Source organism: Xenopus laevis, chromosome 2S (assembly GCF_017654675.1).
Source record: "Xenopus laevis strain J_2021 chromosome 2S, Xenopus_laevis_v10.1, whole genome shotgun sequence".
Taxonomy (NCBI): Eukaryota; Metazoa; Chordata; class Amphibia; order Anura; family Pipidae; genus Xenopus; species Xenopus laevis.
The window spans coordinates 137,795,701-137,816,785 of record NC_054374.1 but is presented as its reverse complement, the minus strand read 5'-3'; the positions used below and the strand labels follow the sequence as shown (position 1 = coordinate 137,816,785).

General features: G+C 36.1%; 2 protein-coding genes and 1 long non-coding RNA gene across 3 annotated transcripts in view; 2 read left to right on the top strand and 1 right to left on the bottom strand.

Annotated features, from left to right (window-relative positions):
• Positions 1-5,992: 5,992 nt before the first annotated feature.
• On the bottom strand, positions 5,993-7,258 carry LOC121400692. Its single transcript, XR_005965919.1, has 2 exons — positions 7,122-7,258; positions 5,993-7,012 (listed from the first exon to the last, which is right to left on the bottom strand). It is a non-coding gene; the product is annotated as an uncharacterized LOC121400692 (long non-coding RNA).
• On the top strand, positions 7,010-10,285 carry hoxc11.S (homeobox C11 S homeolog). Its single transcript, XM_018250140.2, has 2 exons — positions 7,010-8,006; positions 9,935-10,285. Exons 1-2 carry the CDS (start codon positions 7,310-7,312, stop codon positions 10,165-10,167), a joined length of 930 nt encoding a protein of 309 aa, XP_018105629.1. The 5' UTR covers positions 7,010-7,309; the 3' UTR covers positions 10,168-10,285.
• A 10,161-nt stretch (positions 10,286-20,446) lies between these two features.
• The window catches only part of LOC108709895 (homeobox protein Hox-C10), a 6,318-nt gene continuing 5,679 nt past the window's right edge, over positions 20,447-21,085 (top strand). The window contains exon 1 of the mRNA XM_018250138.2: positions 20,447-21,085. This exon is cut by the window's right edge and continues 1,070 nt beyond it. The gene's annotated coding sequence lies outside the window, so the exon portion shown is untranslated.

Sequence of the window (21,085 nt, the reverse complement as noted above, 5' to 3'; positions counted from 1 at the left end):
TACCACTGAATCAATGGCTCATATACCCTTTACTAATCTGATTACATAGGGGCTGAAAGCTTCTTGCTAAGTAGAACAGGCATTAGTCTCCAAGAGTTTCCTGCCTTCTTGATTACATTTCAGACTCTGGAAGTAGGTTTGTAATGTATTGCGCTTAAACAAGTCCACTGTTAAACAAAAAAAAGCCCAGGGTATGCCACTTGAGCTGGGCACTATTGAACAGATCTGGTAGGTTGCTCTTAATCCGTACAATATGTGCCTGAATATTTCCACTGCTGCCAGATGTTCTTCTACAACTCGCCTAATAGTCCCCATTCTGTGCAATATCTCATTGTTTGAATCGTGTTCCCACCGTGTGTTCGTTCGACTGAACAAATCCCAAATGCAAATACAGTTTGTTATCTGACAATCAAGTCGCTGCCCATTGCATTGGCTTTGTCTCTATTTAGGTGTCCGATATCCCACCAGATAATTGTCCGCTAAAAGCTTACACGTGTATTTAATCTGTACGAATATTGTCATGTTTGTGTATTGTGTTATATAAATGTTGTGGGTGCCAATTACAGCATTCAAGGGGGGCCAAACACGTGTATGAAAAGTAAGAGATCGATGGTGTTTGAAAGTCGAAATGCGTTTTATTTTTACAAGTATTTGTCACTGGAATCTGGGGTCTGACAACGTTTGGACTTTATGGGAATATGAGTCTATGAAATCAATATCAATGCCTACGTTTTATGGCAACCTAATAAAAAAAACAAATCAGTCGGTCACTGTGTTTGCCATCAAAGATATTACTTCTTTGTGCTACTTTGATGCACCAGCGTGGCCACGGTATGTGTCAGCTACTGATTGTTTAACGTTTGTGCTGGAATTAAACAGCTGTAATAGAACCATTTAATATTACCAAAATACATTGGTTGGTTGTGTCGCAGTTGACAAATGGGTTACCTACATTAATAATCAACCCTTATGTAGTCTTGTTAACGCTTACAGTAGGCTATATAATGTGAATATGTTTTTTCTTAAATGGAAGTCTACCCTTCACTTCTACTCAAAGTTACTGCGAACAAACTATATATATATATATATATATATATATATATATATATATATATATATATAGATATATATATATATATATATATATATATATAGATATATATATATATATATATATATATATATATATATATATATATATATATATATATATATATATATATATAAACATAAAAAGTATTTGTCACTGGAATCTGGGGTCTGACAACGTTTATATATATAAACATAAAAAGTCAGAAGACCTAACGCACACCATCCATCAGTTAGTTAAAGATTAGATCAATACCTTTATCTAAGACCTTGATAAAGGTCTTCAGACCGAAACGTTGGCCTGTTCTTTTTTAATTTATTTAATAAACATGAAGTTTTAACTTAATAAAAATCCTGGTGTGCACCTTTCTTCTTGGATAGTATATATATATATAAAAGTCAGGCTGAAATGAAAGGTTTTTGCACACATACAAATAAATATAATTATAGTTAATAGTATGTGTGTGGTGTCAATATATATCAATCTATCTGTACCTACACACAATTCTAACCTTCTATCCTTAGCTAGGATAGAAGGTTACAACTGTGTGTAGGTACAGACAGATTGGTATATATTGACTGATCACGTGGAAATCGCGTAGGTCACGTTTACCAAAAGAATTGTGTCAATCACCACTTCTCTGAGAAATAAAACGGTCTTTAAATATCTAGCAAATAACCGAACTGTTTTTGGGATATTTAAGGGAAGTAATTACAGCCAAAATGAACTAGCCACCAAGCTTAAACCACTTATTTTTTTTTTCAAACTGTGATAACACCTAAAAGATATTAGTATAATTAAAAGGGGACAAATTATTTTATTTCACGTATACATATGTATATCTTGCTTTGTGTGCAGGCTGTGTAAAATTGCTATTGTTAGTTGCCTTTTAATATTTATTTTTATAATTTTAGCCGTGGGTACAACCGATGCATTGTTTTCTTCCATAACGTCCTGAATGGCACCTGTACCTTTAAATCCCAATGGCAATAATGCTCATAATAGGTGTTATTGCCACTGAATGTGTCTGAAACCATCTGCAATCAAATTGCCCGTGAAAACTTAGTGTTACAAGACTTCCTAGTTTTCCTAGTTTAACAGTATACCAGTAAATATGGACTTTCAGTAAATCCTGATAAATAGAATGTGTGTGAGTACATACAGTGTGTGTGTGTGTGTGTGTGTGTGTGTGTAGACAGATTGATTTTCATTGGGATAAAAAATAAGATTAGACAGGTAGAAGGTTTAAGAAAAGCAGATAGAATAAGTATATAGTAGATGGCAGAACAAATGTAGCAGGTAAAGCGTCTGTTAACTACTTGTGTTCTGGTGTTTTGCTGCTATTTTTTTGCACAGTGACTGTCACAACAGCCGTATGCCATAGGCCTTAGCCTTAGGGATGTGTTAAGTGTCTCAAACAGAAAACAGCTGCACACTAACCGGTTTTTACAAGTATTCGTAAATCGTTTTATTTAGTAACTTACCTTTGTGTCATGCAGTTTTACATGTTTGCTTCCAGGCATGAAACACCTTTGGAGTATTGATAGACAAAAGATAGATAGATTGTTCAAAAATAGATAGATGATAGATAGATAGATAGATAGATAGATAGATAGATAGATAGATAGATAGATAGATAGATAGATAGATAGATAGATAGTTAGATGATTAGATAGATAGATAGATAGATAGATAGATAGATAGATAGATAGATAGATAGATAGACCAAACAGAGTTGTTTTAACTAGTTTGACCCAGGTTTAGACTTATTACGAACTGACCAGGTGACAAGTGGTGGGGCATTTCAGCCATGTACAATTAATTACCTTGAATTGATTTATCAAGGGCAGAGTTCGCGGCAGGCTGAGTGTAAGAATCCTGGATGTTTATGACATTGCCACCATGAATGTAGTGGGGTCTGCGTGTGGCTGTGGACCACATCCTACCTACTTTTATCTTCATTGATTCCATATGATTTCAGACTTAAATCACAGGTCTGCAGAGAACCTTTTTTTTCATCGTTTGAATTGTTCACAGCTTGCACTGTCAGTTTAGTAGCCTGGCTTGCTCCAATTAAATCTAACTCTCCCATTTGGTAGCATTATTATTTTCCACGCCATGCCACTAGTGGCTATTTTGCTGCAATGTCAGTTTTCCTTTACACTTAGGCGTAATTTACTAATCTTTGTTTATGGCTGCAGGCTGTAGCTGTTTTGATGGCCCCTAGACCCATGCTTAGGAAGTAATTACAGTGTAGGAGTGGGGGAGATTGGAAGCTACTTAAAAGCATCACACTGAAAGCCATAAAACGCAAGAATGTAGTAATGCCAGAGTTGTTGGATAGAATATAATCACACATATTTCCAAACTGTCTTTTTTTGTCTGCAGTATGCAGAATACCTGTCTGGCAAAGGAGTTCAGATATGGTGGATAGTAACAGTTTGGCAGCACTCCTACGCATGCTAGCTGACAAAAACCTACATTATTCCTGCATTTTATCTTGTGTCCACAGATGTTGGTGTCCAGTTTTGGCAGTAAATGACATCTGTGGTAAAGGATAGCCGTGTGCACATTCACCATAGCGGGCACAATTATAAAACCACCAACCTGAGGCAAGAAAACTGACCTGCTCGTGGAAAAAATAATGTGTAATGAGAGGAGACCAGATTCAGCATTGTTTGGTCTTTACGCACAAATTCCGCACTGCAAGTCACATATTAACAAATACAAGAGACCTCTGCACTCAACCCATTATCAATATATTTGACATTGAGACATACTAAAAAATGCCTTACCCTTTAAACAAAACAGGGAGTGTTTGTCCATACATTGCAATACATTTAAGCTGGCCAACTGGTGCATATTGACCGAGAGAGAGTAAAAAACCTTGAAAACAGCCGCTGCCCTAATGCTGGATAATATATTCCGAGGAAGTTGTAAGTGATCCAGTGTCTATTTTCCATTTGTATAATGATGGGTTAGATATGGGTTGAGAGTGATTGTATGATGAAGGATTAGATTAAGCAAATGGAGAGTTAAAGAGAGAGAGAGAAAGAGGAGAGAGAGAGAGACAGAGAGAGAGAGACAGAGAGAGAGAGAGCATGTTGGCATGGTAGGGGGAGACAGAGAATATATTGATGGGTTACATGGAGCAATGAGCTGACAGACCAGGCAAACAAACAAATGAGATCCCCGAAATCTACAAACTTATACACAGTTAATTCTATCAATCAGAACTAAATGAATAAATAAATGAATGTGATATTGTGACCTGTTTTATCTGTGGCAATTTTACAAAAACAAAGAATATACCTTCAGTCATTCGACTATATTCTGCCTATTCGATATCATTTACTCCTTTTCATTATCTGGCTGTACTATTTTTGGTTGATAGTTGGATTTTGTGTTAATAGCAAAACATTTTTAACAATTGGGAGATGCTCACCTTTGGGGTCTATTGTGTTTTATTTCCTATATGTTTATTTATTTTAGTGAATATTTAAATTGTGATTTTGTTTGGCCATTATATGTCAACCTCTGTTAGGATTGTGGTAGATTCGTTTGTCCCTTGTCTATACAACAGTTTAGCTGCACTGCTCCATTTTTGGGGGTTGGGGAAAATCCCAGACTGCTGCGCCATTCAGAGTTTATGGTGGTCAGGATATTGACATTGGTCAAATTCAAGTGCTCTGTCTCTCCAGTTGTCTCAGTCAGCTCGCGAATCCTTTATTTTAACTTGCTCTCGAAACAATTCAAGGAACAGACTTATGAGATATTTGATTTTTATTTCCGGACCGGTTTTTGCACTTTTTTTGTATCAATAAAGGGTGTTGTTCTGATAGAGAATACTAAGACTTTTCTAATATGTATTCTGCCAAGATGCTTTTAATGGTTTATTTTGTTTGTTTTATATCCAGATGCACCACTGCAACAATGCAAGTTGATATGTTAAGCTCTTTTTCTCATGTTCGATATTGTTGCTGTCTGGTTTGTAATGGATGAGAGACTACAGGATCTAACGACTGCCATAAACCATAGCTTAAGGTTGTTAGTTTGTATCAATTCTATCCAATGCCAAACTGAAACACAAGTGACACTTTAATTAAAACTTATGTGCTCCAGGCGATGGATCATCATATATAAAACTATTATACAGAAATTTGTATATACGAATAACACAAATTGATAAACACACACACATACAAAATGCTACACAAACACACACAGGCAGGCTAGCACATTAACATTGCATGTTGGAGTTGTCATAGATGCTACACATCTGCACCTAAATATATTCGTAAGGAAAACAAATCACACACGTTTTGCAAACAAATACGCTGATCCCACAACAGAAGAGCTAAAGCAAAAGGGAAAAAATGCACTAAACGCAAATTTTATTTGTGAAACACACGCACTCGAAATGAAATATGATTTCCATTCATTGTAATTAACTCTTTCTTACATTTTCTATTCATTCTCCATATTAGAAAATAAATTGAGATGTACGCTTGCAATTTTCGGAAATCTAAGCAGGTACATATTTAGTTGTGGTGTATTGTGCGTTTTTATTTGGTAGACTTGTTGGTTGTACCATACATTTCCAGTATATATTATAGTTCATATGAATATACAGTGTTTTTTTCCCCCTTTCACATAGCAAAAGGCTAAACGCATCTATTTAAATTCATATAAACTGGCTACTTTTTTTTTTTTAAACTTGGCTTTTTGCATAGTATTAGAGAACAATATTTAAATAAATATCTGTCACAATCTCACTTATTACTTTAATTAGTGTTTGTTTTATGTTGAAAAGACATAGACAGAATTAGTGCAAGTTAGAATTACGAAATAATAAGGCCTGCTTTGCTAATTCTTTATATCTATCATATATATATATATATATGTGTGTGTGTGTGTGTGTGTGTGTGTGTGTGTGTGTGTGTGTGTGTGTGTGTGTGTGTGTGTGTGTGTGTGTGTGTGTGTGTATATACACACCCCATTCAGACCATGGTATTTGGTACTGTATACCTAAATACCTAATAAGGCCTGCTTTGCTAATTCTATCTATCTATCTATATACACCCCATTCAGACCATGGAATTTGGTAACTGAGTACTGTACACCTAAAGTGTATGGTGGAAATGTTCTTTATTTCACTAAAGTGAGTGTAGAAACAAAGAAGATGCTCTGTTGTGAGTAGTGCGGACGATGAAAACAGAATCAACGATTAATAAAATAAAATAATTATCCTAAGAGTAATGTTCCATGTCACAATAAACAAGTGCAGTGGTGGAAACATATTTAGATTCCTACTCCCGACTTTTACTTTTGAACATGTAAAATAGTTTCCTTGGACCGTTGGTTGTTCTTTTACTGGCATTATAAAAAATCTAAGAGAAGCAGATCTAGTTTCATCGTAGGTGCCTCCTGAAGTCTGAAGCTTTGATTTTGTCATGTTAAGCCTGGCTTATCTTAAGGTCCATACCTCCACGGCGTTGAACTTGATTTATTTCATGGCTGACATAATAAAAAAAACATCTACAAGAAGGCAATTAGTTATTGCAAGGAGTCTGTTAATGACTTTCTTTCTAAGAGTACGTAGCATGAATAGTATACAGATGTAATGGCTCTAGAGCTGGATTTTACAAATGTTCGAAGACTTATAGTGACCCCCAAAACTCTGCATTGCCCCTAGCAATTGTATTTGATCTCTTTGCAGTGTGTGCCCCTCAAAGTTGACGCATTAGGTGGGAAAATGAGAGTCAACTTATTTCTAGTGAGTGCAAATCCCCCTGACAGGGGGGGGGGATCTAGAAAGCAGAGACCAAATTGAAAACTTCAAAAGCCCCCCCCCCCCAACTCCCTCCCAGCCACCCCTTGAAATGATCCTTTTTCTTCTCAATGCTCACACAAGGGGAGTGCCTAAAAGAGAGAGAGAGAAAAAAAAATGAATACAAATCTGCAATTGATTTTCATAATGTTTCTGCGGTGTTTGAAAACCAATCGTTTTTGAACCTCTCTCAGATCTTACCTAAGTGAACCCTCCTACGCCTCTAAGTGCTCCAGGACTGATATATGGCAATATCTACTTGGGCATCATCACGTGCTCCTGGGGAGAGACTAAGACTAAGGACAGCGCGTCATCCAGCCATCCCAAATTTTTCCCCCTCTGCAGATCGCCTCCAAAACATCTATCTATAGAGCCAGAAAGGGAGAAAGATGTTTAACTCGGTTAACCTGAGCAACTTTTGTTCGCAATCGCGCAAAGAGAGGAGTGCTGAATTTGGAGACCGGACAGGCTGCGCTTCCAACCTGTACCTCCCCAGCTGCACTTACTATGTGCCTGAATTTTCTACTGTATCCTCTTTCCTGCCCCAGGCCCCTTCTCGCCAGATCTCTTATCCGTATTCCACCAACCTTTCCCAGCCAGTGCGAGAGGTTTCCTATGGTCTAGACCCCTCCAGTAAATGGCACCCTAGAAGCAACTACGCCTCCTGCTACCCTGCAGCTGAGGATCTGATGCACAGAGAGTGCCTCCCTCCTTCTTCTAGCATGACCGAAATGCTAATGAAAAACGAAAGCGTGTACAGCCATCACCACCACCACCACCATCACCACCTTCCCAACTCCAACCACCCTACAAGCGGCTTCTACTCCAGTATGAGCAAAAACACTGTGCTGCCCCAAGGATTTGATCGTTTCTTTGACAATGCTTACAGTGGAGCAGACAGCCAGGCAGAGGACTGTGTTCCCAAGAGCGATGGCAAGATGGACAGTGACCCCCAAACCGGCGCTCTGTCATCCGGAGCTGAGCAGGGACTAGACCCGGAAGACGAAGAGGAAAATACAAACCCGGGCTCTTCAGCCTCATCCTCTTCTGTCACCAACAAGGAAGGAAACAAGAGCAGCAATTCCAGTAGGTAGAGCTTTGCCCAGTATCCCAGGCAGCAGCAGCAGCGCATGGGGGAGGTTAGGGGGCTAGTGCGGTGTTTCCTCGGTCACGTTTTATGTGGAGTTTTATAAGCATTCAAAGGATTTTATTAAACCTACAAAAGCTCTTTATTCCGACGAGAGACGTTTTACGATGGGAAAGCTCTTTGGAGCAGAAAAGGGAAGCGCTGAGAGAGGCAGAGGAGCCACAAACAAACAAGGGGATTTTATTCAAATCGCTGCTTTTTTTCTCTTTCTTTCTTTCAAGGGGGATGGGGGGGGGGATCATGCAGATGGCAGCCCCCCCATGCCAAATATTCACTTTGATCATGAACTTCTAGGGGCATTTTAACTGGGGTTTTTGTTTGTGGGCTGTGGAGGTGAAAAGGCATTTGGATAGAACATAACCTTGGTTTTCTTCTCCATTCACTGAAATGTCCTACTTCTTGCTTTTTTTTCCCCTTAAAACTGTCATGCAGATTATCTTTAATTGGCTTTTAAGACACACTGGTATATATCTATATGTGTTTTATATGCATATATATATATATATATATATATATATATATATGTGTGTGTGTGTGTGTGTGTGTGTGTGTGTGTGTGTGTGTGTGTGTGTGTGTGTGTGTGTGTGTGTGTGTGTGTGTGTGTATATATATATATTTATATATATACTATATATATTTATATATATATGTGTCTGTGTGTGATGTGTGTATGTGTTATGTGTGTATTTGTGTATGGTGCATGAATGTGCCTGCTTACATTGGCAAGGGAAACAAATATGTGTGTGTGTGTGTATGATCCATGCATGTGCCTGCTTACATTGGCAAGGGAAACAAATATGTGTGTGTGTGTGTGTCTGTGTGTATTTGTGTATGATCCATGCATGTGCCTGCTTACATTGGCAAGGGAAACAAATGTGTGTGTGTGTCCATGCATGTGTCTGCTTACATTGGCAAGGAAAACAAACAACCGCATTGTGAATGCTTTTTTTGCAGTCTTTGTATCCATCATCAAAACACGAAATTCATTTTATCATTTCATTCATTTCTTTCTGGAGCCGATATTTATGCACACCGGAAACACACTACAAGTTGTGTTATTTGTGTCTGTATTAATCTGCAAATAACAACTGCCTTACAACCTTATGTTCAACCCTTTATGTATTTGCTTGCTACAAAGTACATGGAGGCTCACACACGTGTTGTCATGCAATGCCTGCATGGGGATAAAGGCAAATGTTCACATTCGTTGAGTATATTTGCAAAAAAAAAAGCCTATTTGGGGATGAAACTGCGCCCAATGAAAGAGGGATATATACTGCTATCATATATATATATATATATATATATATATATATATATATATATATATATATATATATATATATATATATATATATATATATATACCTCTTTCATTGGGCGCAGTTCCATCCCAAAATAGGCTTTTATTTTTTACAAATATACTCAACGAGTGTGTATATATATATATATATATATATATATATATATATATATATATATATATATATATATATATATATAATATCTATTTAAAAATGGTGCTTTTGGCTGTATTTGAGTATAGCATAGACTGATCGCATAGAGATAGGTAGACAAAGAGATGGATAGCTAGTCAGACTGCAACCATGCTACATAGTCATTGCTATAGATATACACTGTGAAAAGAAAATTTAATAGAACCTTTTTTTATTATAAATTAAGTTTAATTTTTTTTTCAATGGGTGCTGTGCATTATTCCTACAAATATCTTGCCTGTGTACATTTTGTAGGGACTATATGCACTTCAGAATTGTATCCAGGTAGTGTAGAGTGAGTCCATAGGAATATGAGGAAGCAGCATCACAATCTAGTCTTAGTGTTTAAGCTCTGTTTTTATCATTTTAAGGTGCTCCTCGTACAAGGAAGAAGCGGTGTCCCTACACTAAGTTCCAGATCCGAGAATTGGAGAGGGAGTTTTTCTTCAATGTGTATATTAACAAAGAGAAGAGGCTTCAGTTGTCCAGAATGCTGAATCTCACTGACCGCCAGGTTAAAATTTGGTTTCAGAACAGAAGAATGAAAGAAAAAAAACTTAGCAGGGACCGACTGCAGTACTTTTCTGGAAACCCATTGCTGTGAACTTGCTCTTTTTTTTGTGTGTAAATTCATGCACTGTACTTGTGGAGAGTGGATCTTACAGCATGGCTTGTCCTCTCTGAGTCCTCAATCATGCTCAGAGTCTGAGCCTTCTCTCTTCCATGTTTCTATATGAACATTACCAGGTAACAAATGTACCTTTTGCCAGGAGCACTTGGTGTAAATGAAACAATTTACAGACAGATATTGACTTCTTTTTTTTTTTTTTTTTTTTATTTAATGTCGAAGAAGTGGATTTCTGCAGAGCTAGATCATCCAGTTAAAATCTACAGCTGTGAAAACAATGCTCATCTTGACATTTGTTTTTAGAGCCAAAAAAGGACGCGCCAATCACAATGAAGACAATGGCCAAAGTTTCTATGATTAATCAGTGAATACTATCTGGAAGTGCTTGTGTCTGCTGCGTGTGTGAGTGTGTGAACATTTGTAAATCACGTTTCCACTCCGTCACTGTATACTTTGCCTTTAGTACTCAGCATCCAAACACATCATTCTGTTTAATATCAATGCTATGTATATTTTATATGTACAAAGTGCAGCTATATGTGGAAAGGGTGCTGTTACAGTTGGGTGTTTAAAGTAAACACATCAAACATAAACTTGTGTGTGTGGATATATATATACACTCTTACTCCAGAATCCAATGCTGGGTGCTTGGTCAAAGTATTGTGTATAATGTTCAAAATGGACCAGCACTCCTATTATTTTTCAATTAATTTTTCAATTTAATTTTGGAGTGCTCGTCCATTTTGAACATTATATATATATATACACACACACACACACACACACACACACACACACACACACACACACAAACTGTGCACGTGTATTTGTCTTTTTTATATCGCATTGGTATGTGAGTTCTATGTTTTACATTTACTTCCCCTTTAACACAATGTTTCATTTTATCCTTTTTGTTGTTTGTAATCTCTTATCACTAGTTCATCTGGGTCCCAGTATTATGGGAGATCTGTAAATATCCCCATTTGATCAGAAGACAAAGCAGGGCGAGCCCGGTGGATGGATGAGTGCAATACATTGGGAATACTAACTGACTAGATGCCATTCTTCTCTCTCATAATTTGTTTGGCCCAACATTTTTTTACTGTACTAGGTATCCTCGTGCCATTGGCTGTAATTCGTCATATTTCATCGTTACAGGGGCGACAACAAAACAATTAATACAAATTCAGCATTTCATTAGAATCCAGGCAATGTTATACACATAAGCACAATTAATTCGTTTATGATAGGATAATAACCATTGAGATAAATCATGGATCCTAATCCTCCCATAGATCAAACTGTTAATGAATAAAGACTTCCACATATCAGCAACGTTTCATGCATGTATCTTTCTGTATTAATAAATAAACAAGCCCTCTTTTATTATTGTTTCTGTTACAATTTAATTACACTTTCATGTGATTTTATATTATAGCTTCAACTATTGTGAGCTACAGGAAACTGTTTGCTTATACTTCTGTAAAATCCGAAATTGTTACTCTGCTGTCATTCATTTCTGTGCGCCTTACAAAACAGCAATTGTGGTGTTGCCTAGTGGGAGATGCCAGATCTAAGCAAAATAGCTGAACCACAAAGTTCTCATTAATGCAGCTAGTAAAGCCAGTTGCACGATGATTAGGCCGCTGCGTATAATGTATACAGAGATATTATAGGGGCTTGTTTCTCATAAAACAAATCGCAAACAAGTGAGGATTTAAACAGCTGTTGCAGATATTTTATTTGCTTACAATGTGGATTAGCGAGAATATTCGTGGCTAGAGTTCGGCACATTACGTGCAGCACATCAAACCAACCTCAGCTATTTCTTTAAATTAAGGTGTCATTCACTGTATAGGCTGTGTGATAGATAGATAGATAGATAGATAGATAGATAGATAGATAGATAGATAGATAGATAGATAATAGATGTGTAGATAGATAGATAGATAGATAGATAGATAGATAGATAGATAGATAGATAGATGATAGATGTGTAGATAGATAGATAGATAGATAGATAGATAGATAGATAGATAGATAGATAGATAGATAGATAGATAGATAGGATAGATAGATAGATAGATGATAGATGATAGATGTGTAGATAGATAGATAGATAGATAGATAGATAGATAGATAGATAGATAGACAGATAGAGATAGAGAGATAGCTAGATAGATAGGATGGATAGAGAGAAAGAGAGAGAGAGAGAGAGAGAGAGAGAGAAAGAGAGAGAGAGAGAGAGAGAGATTGAAAGATACATAGATAGATAATAGATGATGGATAGATAGAATAGATAGATAATATAGATTGAAAGATAGATAGATGATAGACAGACAGATAGATAGATGATAGATTATATATATATATATATATATATATATATATATATATATATATATATATATATATATATATATATATATATATATATATATAGATATAGATATAGCTATATAGATATACAGATATAATACGTTACACTGCCTTTTGCTTTTTTTATTATTTTTGTCTGTTTTGTTTAATTGTGTGTATATTATTTTGGGTAACTCTATGAGTATACCTGCAACGATTTAAACAATTATATACCAATATAATGTTTGTATTGTTAAAAAATTGTCAGTATAAAAAAAATGAAGATGATAGATAGATAGATAGATAGATAGATAGATAGATAGATAGATAGATAGCGATAGATAGATGATGGGTAGACAGATAGATAAATAGATTAAAAAGACAGCAATAAAGAAAATGCCTGCATGCAAAGAATTCAAGAAAAAATACTAAATTGCAATTATTGGTCTTGACATTAATCTGTAAGTGAAGTGTTTAGCTGTATAAACACGTGTTCACAGGGCAATAGTTTTAGTTTCAAACAATGACAAAGAATGAAGTTATAAGTGTAAAGAAAATACTAAAATGTTGTTAAAAGAGCCCAAATGTACAAGGGCTAATTCCCGTAACAGCTGAGGATTCTTGGACAAAAGAGAGCAGTCTAGACAATGTCATAAAATGTGCACAAAAACAGCTTATTTTGTCTCAATGACTCTGCAGGGCCATATACACAGGCTTCCGCTGTAAACAGTAAACATGTAGAAAAGTGTCTATGAGGGGAAATAGGAGGGAGATCTCACCAGCACCCCCCCCCAACACACAATTTTATTCTTTGCTTGCCATTCCCTTTCTTCTCATTCTTCTATCTGCAGCCCAAGTTACAAAGAATCTGGTGGACTAGTTCAAAGTTTCCTAGAGGTAAAAGGAATGTTAGTTGTAAAACTCAAGTTTATGGACCATGTGGGAGTTTAAAGCACTAGTAGGTAGCAGAGCCAAAAAGGCGTTTAACCCTTTCTATTGTGGCTTATTTTCGAAGGCAATAAGCTCTTACCAAATCCAACCGGGCACAGATGAGGTGACACTTGTTCGGGGCAACTAAACCGTAGTCCTGGCGAAAAGGTGGGGGAGTTCATGTGAGTACTTGAATTGTATATGTATTAATGATTATTTGGGAGTGTGTTTTGTGTTGGTGCCCGTTTCCACAATGGGTCTACAACCTCAGTGAAAAGTAAAGTTTGAGTAACTTCAGTTGTGTTAAGTAACTTTACTTTTGGCCACCAGAATCTATTTAATCCATGAAACAAAAATCTGAATTTTTAGACGTCTTTGAACTTCAGTAGAGTCAAGGCCATTGCCCACACCCGTTGTAATAAAGTGAGATATAAAGGCATGTGGAAGAGTCAAGGGGGCTATTTAAATATGCAATTTCAAGGCAAGGGTGGTGTTTATAGAACATGAATATTGTGTGAGCTTGAATAAGAATGTAATGCTGGCGAGGCGGGGGTAACACATATATTTTTATTATTGTTGGGATTTTATTTACACTTACATAAATGGTAAAGCGGAACTTTGACATGAACAATTTACTGTATCATTACTCCAATGATCACAAAGGAAAACTCATGCTGAAGCCTCTTACAATTCAATTTCATGGCATGTGCAAAGGTACAAAATCATTGCTGAATATTTGTGGCTAGGGGTTGGGGATGGAGGTTCAGGGGCTAAGCAAGGCGATTAAATTACTTGCCATTTCTTAGGAGTTCCCTTTGAGACGCAAAACGCAGCGCATAGACAAACAAGTACCTATTCTTTCTCGTGATCCCCAGCAACCGTTCCACTCCTTGTGCAGTTTCTGTAGTCATGAAAGAGAGGGAGCTGTTTAATTGTCTTGCTCCCTACAGTAAATTGTCCAGCTCCTACACACAACTCTATTATTTGGTTCTGGCACAGGCTCGATGCTGTGCTTTGTCTTCTGCTCATTTGGCCAAAGCAAGCAGACTGGGCACAAGTTAATCTGTTGACTCACCAACACAAAGACACACACACACACACTCACACCTACACTCAAACCGACAGTCATTCAGTTGGTCGCTCATTACTACTCTGAGGTTGTGAGGTGTAAACTTGGCTGCGTCAGTTTAGTCCTGTTGCTGCGGTCAGACTGTTGCAGATACTCCAGGCTCTCTGGGAATATCAAGCAGCACTTGAGGTTTGTTTGTAAATCAGACTGGAACTGGCAGTCCTGTACGAACAGAGGCAGTGGCTTTGGCAAATGGACTTGAGGGGAGCAGCAGCTTTTGGGGACCCTGTGCACACGGTCAGGACTGCAGCAGGAGCCTCTTCATGACTGGGCTCTTTAAGATGGGTGAATCCCATCCTCCTCCTGCCCTGTGTATCATTTCTGTATGTTCTGTTGAGCTCCACTTTCCCGACTCTCTGAGGCTGAATTCCGCCTCTGCTTTCGTTTGTGTTCTTTCTTCTTCAAGCTTGAATCCCACCTTAACTCCTTACATCCCACATCCTATACAGCCTGTTCCATGTGGCTTTGTATGTGAGACGCACAGACTATTCTTCCCTGTCGCCGGTAGAAGGCACTCAGGTGCTCATTCTTTCCTTATTCTCATTCTCCTCAGCAACTTGAACTTCCACAAAGGCTTTGGCCTGTCTTACTTCTACTGCGTGTTTCAAAAGGAATATTAAATGCAGCAGCTTTTGTAGTTGTAAAATATGTGATCATTTTTACACCCAGAGTCGTGCACTTTTATTTTTTTTTATGTAAAAATATCTAATATTCATCGATGTACTTGTAGGTTTGTAAATATAGATATTGTTTGTGAATGTTCATCGCTTCCCTGGTTTTTGCTTATTCTTTCTGCATATGTCGGTGCAAGTATGAGTGTGTGGCTGTTTACAGACACAACTATCCAAGGGCAAGTGCAAATCAGCAAAAAAGCTTGTTTCTTTTCTGAATTAACATTATGAAGATGGCCTTCACTTTTCTCGGCTTCCTGTGTCTTTTTGTAGGTAGTTTGAAGCTAAGATGAGTTCTGATTCATCCCAGAATTGTGTTTGGTACATTAGGGTTGCTATGTGTGCGCCTTTGCGCAAATATAGCAAAATGTAGCGGTTTGAAAATAATCCCAGATTTATCCCCTGAGTTAGGGAATAATTATTCTAATTCTTCCACTGATATTTTTCTCTGTGTTTTAAACTCGTTGTTGGCTACCAGCAATAATACATACACAAACACACGAATACACGCAGCAAGTTAGAAGAAAGAAAATGACTACACACCATATTTTATTATAAACCGCAAGTAATATTCGTTTCTCTGTAAGCATAGCCTTAATTTGGTGGTTTGAGGGTTTCTAACCGCGTTTACTGTGTGTTTTTTTGATTAAAGGAGTTAAGTGATATCTAATTCATGTCTTGCTTTAAAACCCTCCTGATTTAGTGTGTGCGAGTAGTAATTACTGTATAGATAGACGTGATACATAATATATTCTATATTATATCCAGTAATAGCTGCGCCTAATTTAAAACAGCAGGAGTAGCGAAAAAGCTATAATATAACAACAAATTCAATCACGTATAATATACAGAATTTAAAAACATTCGTAGTTCCTAAAATAATGCTCAATCGAACTAGTGTTTTCTAAGTGTATATCTAAAACTTGCATTTTTCAATTAATTAAAATGTTTGTATAAAAGCCTGCACATTTTATTTAGCATTTACCGCTCTTCTGTCGGTATTAAATTAATATCTATCTATCTATCTATCTATCTATCTATCTATCTATCTATCTATCTATCATCTATCTATCTATCTATCTATCTATCTATCTATCTATCTATCTATCTATCTATCTATCTATCTAGTAGGGAAGTGGGGATGATTATTTTAATTAACTTTATATATTTTTATTAATTTCATAACTGTTGTTCTATTTTTTTTCTTTAAATTTAAATGATTGACGCCCTATTCTAAACTAGTAGACATTCCTGTGTGCGGGTAAATTAATGATAAATACAATATTTTTTTTTTCTCTTTATTTATAGGTGTTTTTTTTCCAACAAATACATGGATCCAAATACAATGTGTATTTTCATCTACTTCTCTAAGGAGTAAGATCTAACACTGATAAATACATGATTGATAAATAGAGATGATAGCTAGATATACAGATAGACAGACAGATGCTCGTGCATTTTTGGTAGGGGTGTGTGTCTGTGATTAGAATTTTGCACTATACCTGAATCAGAGGCAGAATACCATTGTGGAAGCAGTTGCAGAGTATCCACACAAAAATACACAAATAGGGAGGAGCTATATGAGTTTTCTTCCCACTTACTGTGTGACTATTTTATGTTTAGTGCGTGTATTCCCTGTGCCTGTCTCTTCAATGTATGTGTATATATGTCAGTGTTTGCTCTTATGATTGTGTGTTTGTAAATGTCTATAATGTATTTTGATTTTGGAGCAGATTCACAGCATATCATCCTGCACGTTAAATAATGGGAATAAAGTTATTTTATTCTGCAGAAATATGATCCTCTTTTACAATTCTGAGATTTCAATTACCAAAAAAAAAAATTAAACATGAAATAAGCAATATAAAGAAACCAGGCTTAAGTTTTGTGTGAAGACAGTTTTCAGTTTCTACCACAACATCTTAAGGTGGAGGTTTGACTAAAATTGTTTTGTAATCATATTTCTCCTGGATCCCTGATACGGTTATAAGATGTGGATGGTAATAAATCACATTTATGCAGCAATTTGGGCGAAAACTGGACGGAAATGGACCTTCACCTTTATTGTGGCTGCTGGACTTGCACTAAAACTAATGGCATCCCCAGTGCCATTTAAGCTTATAGGAACTGAGATCAAAAGGGGGGGAATTTCATCTCTTAATCCCCCCCAAATACATTTGTGGGCTGCTGTTAGGAGAGGTTAGTATTTCAGACATCTTTATTTCGTGTTATTTGCTTTCCCGTGACAATGAAGCTAATGCCAGTGGGGAGACATGTGTAGGTAATAGCAGACAGAAACCTAGAGTAGTATTGAACGTGGGATTGAGCTGCACATTTCCAAAGACCTACTGGTGTCAGATTTCCAGAGCTGCATCTGCTCCCCCCCCCCCCTATTCTCTGGTAAAGCTATTAATATTTAAATCAGAACCCTTCATTTGCCCAAAGAAAATGTCGTGTTAGTCAGCACAAGGCACTCTTTCTGGAGGGAAAAGAAACACATTCCTAACCCTCTGGATTTTTATGGCTTTTGTTCGTATTTATTTTCTGTAATTAGAGCAAAGCAGTTGTCCCAATGGGGGTTCTACTTAGGTTGATGAATTTTATATCTTCCCTCTTTAATGACCCATGTTTATCATAATTCTAATTATTTTTAACTTTAAACAATATCCGGTCTCCTGGAGACAATGCTTGGATTTTAATGGCCCTTAACCATCAAAAATATAATAAAGTGAGAAATGTGAGGGTTTTATTAATGGGATTCTGGGACGTAGATGTTTATCCTAGAAGTCACACATCTATCTAGATATATATATTTACATCTATCTATCTATCTATCTATCTATCTATCTATCTATCTATCAATCATCACTATCATTTATTTGTCTATATATCTGTATGTCTGTCTGTCTGTCTATCTATTACTATTATCTATCTATCTATCTATCTATCTATCTATCTATCTATCTATCTATCTATCTATCTATCTATCTATCTATCTATCTATCAATCAATCATCACTATCATTTATTTGTTTATATATCTGTATGTCTGTCTGTCTGTCTATCTATTACTATTATCTATCTATCTATCTATCTATCTATCTATCTATCTTTCTTTCTTTCTATCTATCTATCTATCTATCTATCTATCTATCTATCTATCTATTATCTGTCTGTCTCTGTCTGTCTGTCTGTCTGTCTGTCTGTCTGTCTGTCTGTCTATTACTATTATCTATGGGTCTATCTATCTATCTATCTATCTATCTATCTATCTATCTATCTATCTATCTATCTGTCTGTCTGTCTGTCTGTCTGTCTGTCTGTCTGTCTGTCTGTCTGTCTGTCTGTCTGTCTGTCTGTCTGTCTGTCTGTCTGTCTATTACTATTATCTATGGGTCTATCTATCTATGGGTCTATCTATCTATCTATCGATCGATCGATCGATCGATCGATCTATCTATCTATCTATCTATCTATCTATCTATCTATCTATCTATCTATCTATCTATCTATCTATCTATCTATCTATCTATCTTTCTATCTATCTACATATCTATCTATCTATTTATCTATCTCACCATTGATCATCCCATGTTGCTTCCCATGCAACCACCTGGAATTCAATTATCTTTAGCTTTCTATTCATCTTTATTTTCATATTTTGCTGTATTTCTGCATCTGTCTGACTACAATGTTGCGCCACATATCACTTTGGTTTTGTAAAAGTCCAGTCCATGAGAATTTATTGGTACTAAATGTCTACCTTTCTGTCTCCTTTATGCAAAAATTAGATTTTTTTTTTAAATCGTTGCATTTTAATTTCTTTAATGCAACAAATGGCAACTTTTTAAATACTATTTAATTATGCGTCCTAACACAATTCAGTGCAACAACAATCCAGTACATCCAAATATTTCTGGGTGTTTGGAAAAGAATTATGATTATTTTCGAGCTGTGATGTCGGACGTCCAATCTGTGGAAGAAATGGCAAGAATAAATATTTAGTCTTTTATACAATGAAACATAAAAGTGTCACATGCAAAGCAGTGGTCGGTGAATACACGCAACATGCTTATTAAAATCAAGTATAAGATTGTAATTTACACTGAAGACATTGTACCCTAAATAAATAGACTTGCCATTCTGCAAGGAGAGTATATTATTAGACTGCTTATGGCAAACAAATAATAATAAGAACGTGAAATAATATATATCTCTGGTGGTCTTCCATTTCATCGACTATAAATTAAAATATATCGGTAGCCATACCAAGCTTTATCCCCAGCGTATATAATATAATGTGGAATTTTCTTTGGATCTCGTAAAATCGAACTATTTTCTCCCAGACTGTTTTGGAAAGGAAGCGAACACAAATTGAGGCAATAAAGAGTGCAATAGCTTTGCTTAGAAACCAAATGGCGATTACAAGAGAAGGTTTTTTACTGTGTTCTATAGGTGAAATGAACATGCCATATACAGTTTAGGGTCTTAACCAGCGGAAACGAGCCTTTGTAAGAAAACAGAATCGTAAAGGCATAAAAAGAAGTTTCCACCAATACTGCCACTAAAGGGATTGTTCTTGCAGTTTTACTAAATCGGTGTCCCAGGATTTCTCCCAATGCAGCACCCAACTATCAGGAAGCTTTGTGCAAAATACTCGGTCTAGTTTTACATATTGAAATCTTTATTAGTCAACTTGGCGTTGATATAGCTGTGTCCTTGATACTGAACTGGGTGTTGCTGTTAGTTTATTCCTCGGTGATACTAGAAGGAAATGGTTCTGCTTTTTGTACCCTCTCCACTACACTCCCTTCATTGCAGGAATCTAAATGGAAATATTAAATCATCACACACATTGAACATGCACAACTGTAATCGAAACAAAAGACCAATTTATGAAGCTGAAACGCTTTAATGGCCTTGCATTCACACATCCTAGAGGTTTCTTTAAAACAATGCTATTCTCTAGTGAAGTATATATATATATATTATATATATATATATATATATATATATATATATATATATATATATATATATATATATATATATATATATATATATATATATATATATATATATATATATATATATATATATATATATTATGAATACATTGTAAGTACTTTAATTGTCTGCAATTGAAGAAATGGAAACGAACTTTGAATAGATCACATATAAAAAAAAAAAGTACCAGTATTTTGGGTATTAGCGTTTTACTTTCAACAAGTATTTGCCTACAAATTAGACTACATTGTGCAAGCTTTTCGTCGTGTGCCCTGCTCCACAGAAACACATATACTATATTCAAATGAAACTCCAGTTAAATAAGTGCACCCAGATATTCCTGCTTTTACATTTCCGTTATATACAGAATAAGCCTTGCTTGACCTGTGTGTGTGTATATATGTATAAAACACACACACACACACACACACATATATATGCACATACATGAATATAAATAAATACAGAATAGGAGTAGAGGGTTGATGCATAAATTAAATGCCCATTACATAAGCTACACGTAGACACACAGAACTGGTTAATTGAATTCGTTTATCAGAATTATGGAGAAGGTGTTTAGTCGCACAAAGAGAAGGGGCTAAATGAGGGTCACATTAAAGTTTGTTTTCGCTCTAAGCAGGCCAAAAACGAAAATACTTTGCAGTGGAAAAATTGAAAAGCGGTATAAACGATAACCCCTATTCTTTTATTTATTTTTTTTAATGTTACTTGCCTGTATGTGAGCTTTACCTTTGGCAATGCCCTCTCCTCCCTGGACCTGCGTTTGAATCACTGGTAAA